General features: G+C 41.9%; 1 protein-coding gene across 2 annotated transcripts; it reads right to left on the bottom strand.

Moving 5' to 3' along the window:
* Positions 1-515: 515 nt before the first annotated feature.
* TSN (translin) lies at positions 516-13070 on the bottom strand. 2 transcript variants are annotated; one of them, XM_010367502.2, is made up of 6 exons: positions 12267-13070; positions 10773-10866; positions 9298-9394; positions 6572-6687; positions 5018-5097; positions 516-3234 (listed from the first exon to the last, which is right to left on the bottom strand). In XM_010367502.2, exons 1-6 carry the CDS (start codon positions 12330-12332, stop codon positions 3001-3003), a joined length of 687 nt encoding a protein of 228 aa, XP_010365804.1. In that variant the 5' UTR covers positions 12333-13070; the 3' UTR covers positions 516-3000. The 2 variants fall into 2 exon arrangements, with proteins under 2 accessions (XP_010365804.1, XP_010365805.1); XM_010367503.2 differs by lacking the exon at positions 5018-5097 and having other exon boundaries at positions 3161-3234.
* Positions 13071-14623: the final 1553 nt, after the last annotated feature.

Genomic DNA, 14623 nt, shown 5'->3' with positions numbered 1-14623 from the left:
ACCTTGTTAAGCCATGCTATTAACCAAGAATTTGTCCGCAGCTTGTGACTCTTCTCATTGTAAACGCTCTTCAGGGAGATCTTACCCACTTTTGATTTATGACACTGGCTGCTCCAGTGTCATAAACCCAACACATCCAAAAGCAAATGCATCAGCTGCCCAGCCCCCTTCGGACATGCGATCTTCCTACACTCCTCACCTCAGTGAATGGCACCAAACCTGGGCCAGAAACCTGGCAGCGATGCTAGATTCCTCCCCTTCCCGTCTCGTCTCGTCCCACTACCCGCACCCAGCCCACTCAACCAACCAGTCCTGGAAATTTTACCGCCTTTAAATGTTTGTTATTGCTGTTGTTGTTCAGGGGAAGGGACATTGTTTATTTTTGCTTGTTTGTTTGATGCTTATTACAGTAGATACTAAAAAAAAAAAAAAAAAAAAAAATTCAGGCTCAGGGAAAGTCTTATTTTGGTGTCAGCCCTGACTGTGATGCTCTATCTGAAAAGGAGGACAAACAGTTTAATCCAGACCAAGAAACAAGCAAACTTTAATTTCTGAGTACACAATTATGAAACTATGCCAGTAGCAACCTGCATGTTTGTCTCATCTCTTTAGCCACTTAAGGTCTCAAAACACTGCCAAAGCTTTCCTTCTCTATTAAACTCCCTTAAGCATTGCTCATATTATTATTCAAGTTTAAGACATGGCAAATATCCCCAAGTGTATATGGCTGGTTATCTTCTTATAAATGAATCCATAAGACAGTGTCTCCTAATCCATCTCTATTTTCTCTAACCTGCTTGATTTTCTACAATTGAAGAAAGTAATTCTGGTATATTAAAACCAGAGCTCAGGTTTCTCAACATCTTCAGTTAAATGACCTTTTAATTCCCCAATCAAGGTATAACACACAAATGTTATCTGCGCTTTACAGCATAGAACTCTGAGCGGCTGGTGTCTTTTGGTTAGTGTAACCATTACACAGCAGTATGTGCTTGTCACCCCGGTCTTCTTTAGCCTCAAAAAATATTCAGAATTTGTTATGCACATGGGAGATTTCTTACAGCAGCACACTCACTTACAAAAAGACCAAAAAAATTTTATTGCTTTACAACAAGCCAGCAACAAACACAACTGAGTAAGTATAAACATGACACTTCTAAATCCTCAAATGGAATTCCAAGACCAGAGTGTGCTTCTCCACTTAAACTGCATTTGTTAGAACTGAAATCCACAACTTCTGGCAAGTATTTCAATATTCTCAAGCAGAATCAATACTTAAAGAGGTTAAAAAAAAAAAAAAACCCTATTATCAAACTTACTGCCTTATGTGTGATGATCTAATTTAAAAGTCTTTCATGCTTGATCCTGGCAGTGCTACTAATGCACATTTTAAGTGACCATCATGGGCACTTTTAAGAACCTAACTTCACAAAAGAGCTGTCAAGAAAATTGTTCTAAAATCCCAATGCACAGTAACTCATGCCTCATTTCAACCGCTTTCCTCGTGATGAAAAAATGTAGTCAGCCTTTAACTTGGCCTGATAAAAGCTGTGAAGAGTATGCCAAATAGCCCCTCATACAAACAGGAAGCCCAAATTGTTGATCAGGTTGATCAGGCAAGAAAAGGTGACACTTTTAGATACTTTGTATTATTCTGGAAAGCACTTTCCTTTCAGTGAGTGCAAAGTAACTATGGATTAAGTCACCATTTTAATCATCTCAATTCGATAGCAAGAGTTTCCTGGCACACACTCTTAGTACTACCTGAAAATTGAAGACCACCAACAGTATTTACATGACTTGCCCCAAACTGTACATTTAAAACCTGACAGTCACTAACAACCTGAAATTTCTTACTCTAAAACATATTACCAAATCCCACTGATCTATTTTGTGTGTGCTTTCGTGTTTTTTGTTTTTATATAGAGATGGAGTCTCACTTCGTTGCCCAGGCTGGTCTCGAACTCCTGAGCTCAAGCAATCCCCCTGCCTCAGCCTCCCAGTGTGCTGGGATTACAGGTGTGAGCCACCACGCCCAGCCTGATTTATTTATAATTCACTATTTTATCTTTCTTCCAGACAAAGCAAAGCATTTTTCTCTAACAACATAATAGTCAGGATTTTGCTTATTAACTTATGTGGGTGGTTTTATACTCCCAGATCAAATGATCTAGCTGACTACCAGAAAAAAGGTTTCATAGTTTAGGAATATATCATATCACGTGTTAGTTCCAAATGTACGTGAAGACAATTTTTAATTGCCGCAATAGCAGAATATTAAGGCAACATGAGAAAGCAGAGGTGTTTTAAAACACTAAGCCCTCTACTCCCTGCATGGTGGAGAACCAAATGATGTTACTAAATCCCTTAATACAAAAACTTTCCAAAATAATCTGTTGAGCTTGACTTCGCAGTTTAATCTTGTATATTTTGATGGCAGTGAGAGAGAACCTGGAGCTATAATTCCCTTGGCAAAAAAATTCAACATCTGATTTACTCACAATGCTTAAAATAAGGAAGGGAAAATATAAAATAAGTTTTCCTTGCTTGGCAACCATCTTTTTAATTATCTATTTTAATACTGTATCCAGGCTATGCCTGGGTGTGGATGGCTAACTCGCATATAGAAAGTATCAAGCATCACATCTGGAAGAACCACAAACGAGACAATGAACTTCTCGATCAGCACATCAACAGTCAAGGTAAGCAAGAAAAGGACTTTACCAAGAAACTAACATTTACACTTTTTGACGGAACTGAAATACACTGAATTACAGAGCAAATTCACTGAAACAACAAAGAAAATTCTGTCCATGTAAAGGCTATTATTTTTTTACCCCCAAAAAAGTGTTTCAATTCTGATACTCACACCACAACTGGTTAAGAAAATAAAGCGCAGTGTTTAGCAACTGGGCATCCTAACTACCGTAAGAGGCACTCTGTGCTCACCCCTTCCTGGCAACCGCTGAGGTCAGCAAGGCCAGGAGCAAGGAGAGCCTCCTATTTTTCAACACAAGCTGCTGCCGTCTCCTTATTGAAGCCCCGGATGGAGAGATCATAGACCACCTCCTCTACTTTCTTCACGTCATATTTCAATCCGTCGTAGCGCTTCCTCAGGGAGTCATTTTTCAGGTTGAGAAGGCGGAAACCGGAATCCAGCTCATTGATGAAGGTGGAGATGTGGAGGGGTCGGGAGTAGTCTCCAGCAGTCACGCTGTTGACAGACAGCCTTGACTGTACCAGGAAAGAGAAATCAGGGGCTTGTTACAACATGCTCCTCCTCAGCGCATCTTCCTCTGAATCACAGCCACAAGAACCGCAGGTCTAGACAGCTACGTTCATGTTCTATCTCAGGGCACATGCAAGTACAGACAAGACAGGAGCTTCTCCGAAAAGAATCCCACTGAAAATGAGACCATTTCTGCCAAGTAAAATTTAATATTACTAACATCTAAAATTTCTCTAATTTCTTAAACTGGCTATTGCATAATAAAGTGTTAGATTACATACACAAGCATCTTTACAGCTCATCTGCTATCATAACGAAGAAATAAACCACAACGTAATCACAGCAGCTCCACTATCTCTTCCAACCTTGGCCAAATGATCACATTTCTAGAGCCCACCTACTAAGCTGCAACTCTAATCACCTAGAATCAAGCAAGGCAGACTTGGGATAAGAATCTAAAATTACATCAGTGTAACCCTGTCTTGAAGGAGAACTAAGATTGATTTCAAGACTCAACTCAAGACTCCCCTTCTCAGTGTCAGTATACAACCACCCACTGCTCCATTTGACTGGCCTTTAAAAATATATTAAAATAAAAAAAAAGATTCCCCTTTCTGTAAAATCCTCTCCACTTTCCCAGGTTTACCTACACCACCCCTTTAGTGCATTCTCAACATATGGGTTCTTTTTGTCTCACATAAAGGTTTTCTTGTTGTTGCTGTTGTTGTTGTTTTTAATATAAATCAAGAAGGGGTCTTGTTTTGTTGCTTAGGCTGGTGTGGAACCCCTGACCTCAAGTGATCCTCCCACCTGGGCCTCCAAAACTGCCAGGATTACAAGTGTAAGCCACTGCACCTGGCCCCAACATGTATGGTCCTAAAGACACCTTCCACTTAACAACTAATACTAACAAGATGCTTCATGTTTACTGGTCAAGTGTCTCGAAAAAGCCAGACAAGTGGTACAGCCTGCAAGTGGACCCCATTATCCATTCTCACCAGCTCCCTCAGGTTTTCAGTGCACACATACCCACTCCAATAGGCTCCATTTCTGCCTCCCCTGCAGGCAAGGCACCAGAATGTTAACAGAAGTTGTGTGTACAACTTGAAAGAAATGTCCTCAAAGCGAGAGGGCATATCCTTTTTCCTATTTCCTCCTACTGCTGGCTAGAGTGAAGATGTGACTAGAGCAACAGTTCTGGAATATAAGAAAGAAGCTGAAGCTAGAAGAACCTAGGGCCAAAGATCAAGGAATCATCAGACCAGCCCTGGACTGCTTTCCTCTGGAACAAGGACAAGCAAACTTTTTCTTAACGAGCCAGATAGTAAATATTTTCACCTCTGCAGACTGGCACAGTCTCTATCACAACTACTCAATTTTGCTACTGACAGTTTTTTTTTTTTCTTTAGACTTTTACAAGGCAATTTCCCTAGATAGTGATTAAAGGAATAAAGAATAAGAATAACTTATATGGTTATATAGACAAATGAGTCTCCAAAACAATTACATGAATTAACAGTTACCAGGATTAGATGTTTACTACCCTAAAACGAAGAGGTCTTATCATCTGTTAAAAATTCTTAACTCAGTAAGTATGCACTCATCATCTGATCTGGCTTTTCTCTGATGCCTAAGAACTGTAACACATACAGTGCCAGTCAGTGACTACCCGGTGACTGAGAGACGGCTTAGAAAAGAATTAAGACGTTCTGAATTTTGGTACCCATTTTAAAAACTGACAGTAAAGCAGAAAGATCAAAAAAGCAACCAGCAAGTTACTGAGCTTACCAGTTCACTGGCAAGAATTAGAACTCCTGAGAGGTAATCTTCTACATCCAGATGAAAACCTTTCTCCCGATCTGGCTCAACTAAAAAACACGTGAAAATAAAGTCATGCTGTGAATCCAAGTCAAGCCTCAGAATATAAAAATATACACATAATTTCTCCCAAAGTAAGTGAAGAAAGGATGAATCTTTTAAAAACTGGCTTTTTAATATATTCACACCCTTGGCAACTAGACCTCACTGTGGATTTTTTGAGTTCTTAAGCAAAATTCAATTCAGTCTTCCCTTATAAAGTAATACTATCAAAAATGGTATCGAGTTGTGTCAGAGAATATACTTCTTGTTAGAAAGTGCATGATAAAGCATCTAAGAAAGGAGTTACGATATTTGCAACTATCAAATGGCTGACAAACACACACACAAAATGAGACTAAGCAGATGTAGCAAAATGTTAACAAGTGGTAAATCTAAGTGGCGCGTAAACAGGTATTCATTTTACTACTCTTTCCATTTTTATGTAGGCTTGAAAGTTTTAAAAATTCAATTTTAAAAACTAAAGCAAGTACAAATAAGTTTGCCATTGTTATTTTTAGCTTTTGTTTTTCCAAATATAGTCAGGCCTCTGCACTAACTAACTGTGGATCAAAAACATTTGGGAAAAGGCCAGGTACAGTGGCTCACGCCTGTAATCCCAACACTTTGGGAGGCCAAGCAGGCGAATCACGAGGTCAGGAGTTCAAGACCAGCCTGGCCAACATGGTGAAACCCCATCTCTACTAAAAAAAACACAAAAAATGGGCCGGGTGTGGTGGCTCACACCTGTAATCTCAGCACTTTGGGAGGCTGAGGCGGGTGGATCACCTGAGGTCAGGAGTTCAAGACCAGCCTGACCAACATGGAGAAACCCCGTCTCTACTAAAAATACAAAATTACCCGAGTGTGGTGGTACATGCCTGTAATTCCAGCTACTCAGGAGGCTAAGGTAGGAGAATTGCTTGAACCCAGGAGGTGGAGGTTGTGGTGAGCTGACCTTGTGCCATTGCACTACAGCTGGGCAACAAAAGCAAAACTTCATTTTGGGGGGAAAAAAAAATTAGCTGGGCGTAGTGGCAGGCACCTGTAATCCCAGCTACTCAGGAGGCTGAGGCAGAATTGCTTGAACCTGGTAGGTGGAGGCTGCAGTGAGCTGAGATTATGCCACTGCACTCCAGCCTTGGCGACAGTGAGATTCTATCTCAAAAAATATATATATATATATTTACATAGCACTTACACTGTATTAGGTATGTTAAGAAATCTAGAGACGATTTAAAGTATGTGGGAGGATGTGTATAGGTTATATGCAAATACTACACCAGCTATATAGGGACTTGAAGATCCTCAGATTTGGGTATTGGGAGAGCTCTGGAACCACTCATCCTCAGATACCAAGCTACAACCACAAGTGGTTTCTAGCTAATTCTTATTTGTTTTAAGAAACAAAGTACAACCACCCTTTCCACCAAAAACTAAGCAACCATGCCTGATTCTGCAGATCCCACTAATTAAGACACTTACTGCCAAGAATTTCTGTAACCGCTTCTCGAGTCACTAGTGTTTCTGTTTCCAAATACACAACAAATGCTGCCAAGAAGACCAAGCGCTGCAACACAAACCTCCAGTGCTCATGAAATCTGCATGAAAATAAGCAAATTTAGCCTCCAAGGTTAGGGACCTTCAGAAAGATGGGTTTAATACAGTCATGTTCAAACGGTTTAGAAATGGGATCATTTTTCAAATAAAATCTTATGCAAACTCCCAACATGTAAAGAGAAATATGACATTTAGCATAAATTTTACAAGTTGAAATTTATAACAATTATTTAAGTTTAATCAGTGAGAAATATGGTCTAATTCTGATGAGTATGAAAATTTACACCCAGTGTGATGGCTCACACCTGTAATCCCAGCACTTTGAGAAGCAGAGGCAGGTCGATCACTGAAGTCAGGAGTTCAAGACCAGCCTGGCCAACATGGCAAAACCCCGTCTCTACTAAAAATACAAAAATCAGCCGTGCGTGGTGGCGTGTGCTCATAGTCCCAGCTACTCAGGAGGCTGAGGCAGGAGAATCGCTTGAATCTGGGAGGTGGAGTTTGCAGTGAGCAAGATCACACCACTGCACTCCAACCTAAGTGACAGAGACTCCATCTCAAAAAAAAAAAAAGGAAAGAAAAGAAAAAAAGAAAACTGAAGGTTACAGATGACAAGAGCAATTGTGCTTTCTAAATTTCATCAGTAAGAACAATGATACTGCTCTGAAAAAAATAAAACTTTGCAACTGATGACTGAAGACAACTGCAGTTATATATCATCCTCAACATATTCCTACATTTTGATTTGAGTGCAGGATACCAAGAAAATTCTGATTCACAAAATTACCATTTGCAATCACTAAACAAATGGACTTAAAACAGAATACTGAGCTAGAAGCCTGAAAAAAGAAAAGGAAATTTTACAACCTGTGGATATTTACGCAATGCCTCCTGATTTTCAAATGTGGCAATACATTCAAAAAAAGGTCTCGACACAATGCAGGTCACACAAACCCTTGCGAAGACCAAATCCAGCCAGAGGGCAGCCTGTGTGTGACCTCCAGAGAAAATGGTCTCTAAATACCCCACCCGTTCTACTGTCCTACCTCACTCTGTGCTTCAGGTATGACAACAGCGGTCCCTGACCTTTTCAGCACCAGGGACCAGTTTCGTCTAAGACAATTTTTCCACAGAAGCGGGGCAGATGGTTTCAGGATGAAACTGTTCCACTTCAGATCACGAGGCATTAGACTCTCATAAGGAGCACGCAACCTAGATCTCTTGCATGCACAGTCCACAATAGGTTTCGCACTACTATGAGAATGGAATGCTGCCACCGGTCTGACAGGAGGTGGAGCTCAGGCAGTATTGCAAGTGATGTGGAGCAGCCTGTAAATACAGATGAAGCTTCACTCGCTCACCCACCGCTCACCTCCTTCTGTGCATTCCGGTTCCTAACAGGCCACAGACCAGTACCAGTCCACGGCCTGGGGGTTGGGAACCCCTGCCTTACAGCAAGGATCAGCAGATTTTTTCTGTAAAGGGCCAAGTAGTAAATATTTTAGGCTTTGTGGGCCACTTTCACTGTTATGTATTCTTATCTCGGCGTTTTCCTTTTTTTAAACAACTCTTGAAAAAACAAAAGCAGTTCTTAGCTCCCAGAGGCAAGAGCCACTAGTGGTTTATCAACCTCCGCCTTAAAAGAATATTCTCATGAGGTTATACTATCCACCCCTGAAAATATTCATCCTATTTACTGTTGATATATATGCCTTACAAGAACATCTTTTTCAGTAAGAAAATTAAAGTGAGTAGAAATTCTTGATTCAGATGCAGTTCTTCCCAGTTTAACACCTATGAAACCAGGAGACATTTCACAATCCATGTTTCACAATTTTTTTTTTTTTTGAGATGGCGTCTCACTCTGTCGTCCAGGCTGGAGTGCAATGGCGCGATCTCGGCTCACTGCAATCTCCACCTCCTAGGTTCAAGCGATTCTCCTGCCTGAGCCTCCGAAGTAGCTGGGACTACAGGCATGAGCCACCATACTGGGCTAATTTTTGTATTTTTAGTAGAGACGGGGTTCTGCCATGCTGGCCAGGCTGTCTCGAACTCCTGACCTCAGGTGATCTGCCCGCCTTGGCCTCCCAAAGTGATGGGATTAGAGGCGTGAGCCACCATGCCTGGCCCATGTTTCACATTTATGACTGGCACAATTTTCCTTCCCTACTGGTACATAAAATAATGGCGTATCTTAAAATCAACAGTGTTGACTTTAACAAGAAGACATGGCATAAAATATTAGTTAATTATGTTACTTGGCAGCGAAACTCAAGCTTCAAAATAAAACTCAACTCCATATGTATACTGCCACCTAATCTCATTATTTCACTAACTATAGTTCACCCAATTTCACAAGAAACTTGAATACAGCAAAAAGATATTCTCACTTTTGACCCTCATACCACATTTTCTTTTTAATTGCTTTTTCACTGCAAAAGTAATACATGTTCCTTAAGATTCAGAAAGTAAAAAGAAGAAAAAAATAAAATCACCAATTTTTGTCATGACCATTATCAGTTTGGCTCTTTCTCTTTTTGTTACTTCTACACAGAAGGATGCTTGCCTAGTTGTAAGCAATCATTAAGTACGTATAATTTTTCTCCTTTTTTTACTTAACATTATAAAATAATGCTATTTTTCTTACAAACCTGTAATACTGTTCAGCAGGAAATTTGGTCTTCAAAGATGTTAGATGTGTTTTTACTGTACCAAAATGTTCTCGAGCTTTCAAACACCTCTTTGGAACTAATCACAAAAGATAACCAAATGTAATAATGAAAAACTTACCAAATTTCAAATACAGTTCTTGCTTAATAATCTAAGTAATCTATCTGGAAATTAATAAACTTTTTTTTTTAACCTCACAACTAATGTACACATCTCTGCTTTTCAACCTGGCTCTCAAAAAGTATCATCCCCAGTTTCCCCACTAATTAACTATACCAAAAAATAAACAACTTGCTAAAAGGGAATCTATTAGGAGACACATTGGTAATTGGTTAGGTTGTCATAAATAACGTCATCCTTAAGGAGCTGCACACCAGCTGCTATTCCTGTTCCCTCCTCAGAGGATGCGTAAAATTGGATTGCTTCTTCCTCCCGTATTTGGCAGAAAAAAGCCTTTACCAAGTATTCACAATCAGGATGACCAACTCCGTATCATTAAGACAAATGACTTGCCTCTACCACGTGTAAATACATTATTACATCATTGTTGTATCTGAAAACATGCTTCAGGTCGTTTAGCTGTGCTGGCTATGCCTTACGATGAAGGTTCCATGTCTAAACTTGACATATTTTACTTCATTCAAGAGGCTGACTATAAACACATTAATTTGAGAACATTTTATACTGTTAATCTCATATTAAAAGGTACTCAATCACTGAAAGGCTGGATTCAAATACACACTGGTGCATACACACACATATACACACACATACAGAAGGGCCAAATAAAAGTCACTAGATAACATAAAAGAGTTATAAACCCTTGGGCCAGGCGCAGTGGCTCACACCTGTAATCCCAGCACTTTGGGAGGCCGAGGCAGGCGGATCATCTGAGGTCAGGAGTGCAAGACCAGCCTGGCCAATAGAGTGAAATCCCGTCTCTACTAAAAATACAAAAAACAAAAAAAAGTAGCTGGGCGTGATGGCGGGCACCTGTAATACCAGCTACTTGGGAGGCTGAGGCAGGAGAATCACTTGAACCTAGGAGGCGGAGGCTGCAGTGAGCTGAGACGGCGCCACTGCACTCCAGCCTGGGCAACAAGAGCGAAACTCCGTCTCGCGAGAAAAAGTAAATACATAAATAATAATAAATCCTTTTCCCACTTACCCTGAGAATACTGTGCTAGCAGAAAGCTGCACTTCTTTTTTCTAAACAGGAAATGGGTTAAGCAATTGTAATTATCAGTAGAATGCCATCACAATAGAAAACATCTCTATTTAAACCATACTATCTGGCAGTGGAAGAAAAATCAACCAAAATTATCAAATCACCTACTTCTTCAATTTTTACTCACCGTAAAGCATGATAGCCATTTTTCATTATAAAATATCTTCCGGATAGAAACTCACTCTCTAAATAAGAGACTGATAATTGGGTATAAAACAAAGAACTTACTGTCCTGAAACCCAGCACCCTGATGGACCCCTTGCAGTAGAGTTAAAATCTCTCGAGCTGTTTGTTCTAAACTCTGTACAACTTTTCGGATTTCCTAGAGAGAATTAAAAATAAAAATCAGATACTCAACAGAATTATTGTCATACACTCACACCAAACACATTAGTTTATGTGATCTATCATAACCAAGTTTGAATCCTGACTTTTTTCCACTTATTTCCTCTGTAAGACTTCAAAAAGTCACTAAAAAGCCTTAGATTCCTCAGGTACTCTTTAAAGGATGATAGCCACCCATTCACCCCAACGATTCAGTTGGGACATTATAATGGAGGATGTGTGTGAACGTAACTTGCAGAATGAAGAGTTAAATGCAATACAAGAGTTGGGTATTTACACTTCTTTTTCTTTTTTGTTTTTGTTTTTGTTTTTGAGACGGAGTCTCATTCTGTCACCTAGGCTGGAGTGCAACGGCGCGATCTCAGCTCACCACAATCTCCGCCTCCTGAGTTCAAGCAATTCTCGTGCTTCAGCCTCCCAAGTAGCTGGGATTACAGGCGTTCGCAACCATGCCCAGTTAATTTTCTTTTCTATTTTTAGTAGAGACAGGGTTTCGCCATGTTGGTCAGGCTGGTCTCAAACTCCTTACCTCAAGTGATCCACCCGCCTCGGCCTCCCAAAATGCTGGAATTACAGGCATGAGGCGCCGCTCTCCGCCTCTAATTCATTTTTAAAATATTCACTGAGCATACTTATGTGTGAGGCACTGTGTAAATACTGGGGGATCAAGCACACAATCCCTTCCCTCTGACGGTTTAACATACAATGGGGGAGAAGATATTTTTAAAAATAATCAACATTACACACATTAAAAAGAGTTAATGTGCTACTAGAAAACATAACAGGAAATCGATCGTTTAGACTGTGACGTCAATGACATAAATACGAGACAATCACGAAAAGAACGGGAAAGAAGCAAATTCCAGGAAAAGCGAACAGGCAGGAAGCTATCTGGCGCACTAGAAAAGGTAAAGTGAACATCATACACAAAGACAGAGAGCATAAATGAGATTGACGAGAGACCATGTGAGCCACAGCAGGGTCTGATTTTTTATCCTATGTGGGATAGGAAACCATAGCAGAGTTTTAAGCAGATCACATGTGCTTTTAAGACACCAACAAAAATACACGAAACGCTCATTCGCTTAAGACCAGGTGCTAATCGAGCCTTCGATATAAACGAGTGCTGAAAAGAAGGAAAACTGACACAAATGAGGCAGGTGATGCTTAGAAGCTGAGACCCGAACACGGGGAATCAGGACAGAGCGGCAAGATTTGGGGCGGGGGCGGGGAGTGTCCTAACCTAAAGCTAGAGGAGAAGCAACCCACCCTCGGAGGCGTCCCCACCGCCCGAGACTGAGCGACAGAGGAGGGTCGGGCGCAGTGGCCCACCTAGGCATGGAAAGGCAAAGGGAATGGGGAAGGGAGGGGGCTCGCCTCTCGGATGTCCTGCTCGGCAGCCAAAAAGCCCTGCAGCTCCACGAAGATCTCGCTCACAGACATGGCGCCGGCTGCACAACAATCAGCCAGTGTAGCAAGGGCGGCCAGGGAAGTGGACGCCGGAGGCAACCAGCGCAATCAATCGCAACGGCCGCCGCTATCGCCGCGTCCCCCCGGTCTTACGCCACGACCGTCGCTGGGGTCCTCCGAGGCCTGCGGCGCGCCGGAGGACGGGCTGTCCGCCGCGCTGCCTGAGGCGCCGTCCGCGAGGCGCGCGTCCAAAGAGCAGAGGAGGGTGGAGAGTGGGCGGGGCCTCAGTCTGAGGCCTTCAGACAGGCATCGACAGAAACAACCTGCGGGGGGGGCCCTCGGAGCACGTGTGCCTGAGGGAGGGCGGGGACTAGGCTTGTGGGTGGTGCGGGCGAGCGGGGTTGTTTAGGTTACATGTATGTATTTATTTCCTACACTACAGCAGTTGGGGGGAAATATTTCACAACGAAAGAGTATGCACAAAAAAACAGATGCAGAAGAATGTAGACAGAGTGCAGCCTTCGTGAGAAAGTAGGGGGCCTAGTGGATTTACATTTCCAAAAAAAGTAAAATAAAAGTAACGTATGTAGGACTGTGAGTAGGGAATGGATTGGAAACGAAAATTTTCTGTGTAAATCTTTTATTTTAATGTCTTCTCTGTATGGCTGTATTACCTATTTTTAAATTAAACGGATTTTTTTAAGCGTGGGCGGTGGGATGTTTCTCTTTCCACTCACACCTTGCCCTAATTCCCCTTCCATGCCCTATAACTGTTTCCTCTTTGTTCTTGAAGAGTTATTTGATACACAAATACTGTGTGTGTGTTCTTGAACAGTTATTCCATACACAAATACAGTGTGTGTGTTGCACTCTCTAGATGAATTGGAATGATTCTTATCTAAATTATAACTTAATGCTTGCTTTGTGCCTGACGTTATTCAAAACTCTTTACGTGAAGGATCATATTTAATTCTCATTATATGAGAAGAATTTCATGTCCATGAAGAAGACAGTAAGACCACTAGCACCTACATTTTTAAAAAATTATCCCCCGGGCGCGGTGGCTCACACGTGTAATCGCAGCACTTTGGGAGGCCGAGGCTGGCAGATCACGAGGTCAGGAGTTCGAGACCAGCCTGATCAATATGGTGAAACCCCGTCTCTACTAAAAATATAAAAATTAGCCTGGCGTGGTGGTGTGCGCCTGTAATGCCAGCAACTCAGGAGGCTGAGGCAGGAGAATCGCTTGAACCCAGGAGGCAGAGGTTGCAGTTAGCCAAGATCACACCACTGCACTATAGCCTGGGCAACAGAGAGACTCCGTCTAAAAAAACAACCCTTTCTTAGCTCCTGTTTGTTCTCCCAAAACCCATTTGTCTGTCTTAAAGAATCCTATTTGTTCTCATACAAACTTTCGTCACCTCTCCCTTTTACCTACTGAGTTAGGCACATAAGCCACTAACTGGTTTTTTTCTTTCTTTGTTTTTCGTGTGGTTTTTTTGTTTGTCATTGTTTTGTTTTGTTTTGTTTTTTGGTAGAGACGGTCTCACTCTGTTGCCTAGCCGGGTCTTGAACTCCAGGGCTCAAGCAATCCTCCCACCTCAGCCTTTCAAAATGCTGGGATTACAGGTATCAACCACTACACCCAGATAGAAACCTCTAATGTTAACCATTTAGTAGGCTAGCTACTTATTTTGGTAGCTCCAGCATCCATGCAAATAATCCTTTTTTGAGAGTGTTCTATAGAAAGTTTAATTAGACCCTATTAGTTGATGGTATTGTTGAGTTCTATATGGCCATGCTGATTTTCTGTTCTGTTAGTCTGTCTTTTTTTTTTTTTTTTTTTTTTTGAGATGGAGTCTCGCTCTGTCGCCCAGGCTGGAGTGCAGTGGCCGGATCTCAGCTCACTGCAACCTCCGCCTCCCGGGTTCACGTCATTCTCCCGCCTCAGCCTCCTGAGTAGCTGGGACCACAGGCGCCTGCCACCTCGCCCGGCTAGTTTTTTGTATTTTTTAGTAGAGACGGGGTTTCGCCCTGTTAGCCAGGATGGTCTCGATCTCCTGACCTCGTGATCCGCCCGTCTCGGCCTCCCAAAGTGCTGGGATTACAGGCTTGAGCCACCGCGCCCGGCCTAGTCTGTCTTTTGTCAGTTTAATTTGCAGGCCCTGGCTGGGCATGGTGGTTCACACCTGTAATCCCACCACTTTGAGAGGCTAAGGAGGAGGATCACTTGAGCCCAAGAGTTCGAGACCAGCCTGGGCAACATAGTGAGACCGCTATCTCTACGAAAATTTTTTGAAAATTGGCTGAGGCCGGGCGCGGTG

This window comes from Rhinopithecus roxellana, chromosome 14, assembly GCF_007565055.1.
Source record: "Rhinopithecus roxellana isolate Shanxi Qingling chromosome 14, ASM756505v1, whole genome shotgun sequence".
Taxonomy (NCBI): domain Eukaryota; kingdom Metazoa; phylum Chordata; class Mammalia; order Primates; family Cercopithecidae; genus Rhinopithecus; species Rhinopithecus roxellana.
This window is presented reverse-complemented; position numbering and strand designations above follow the sequence as displayed.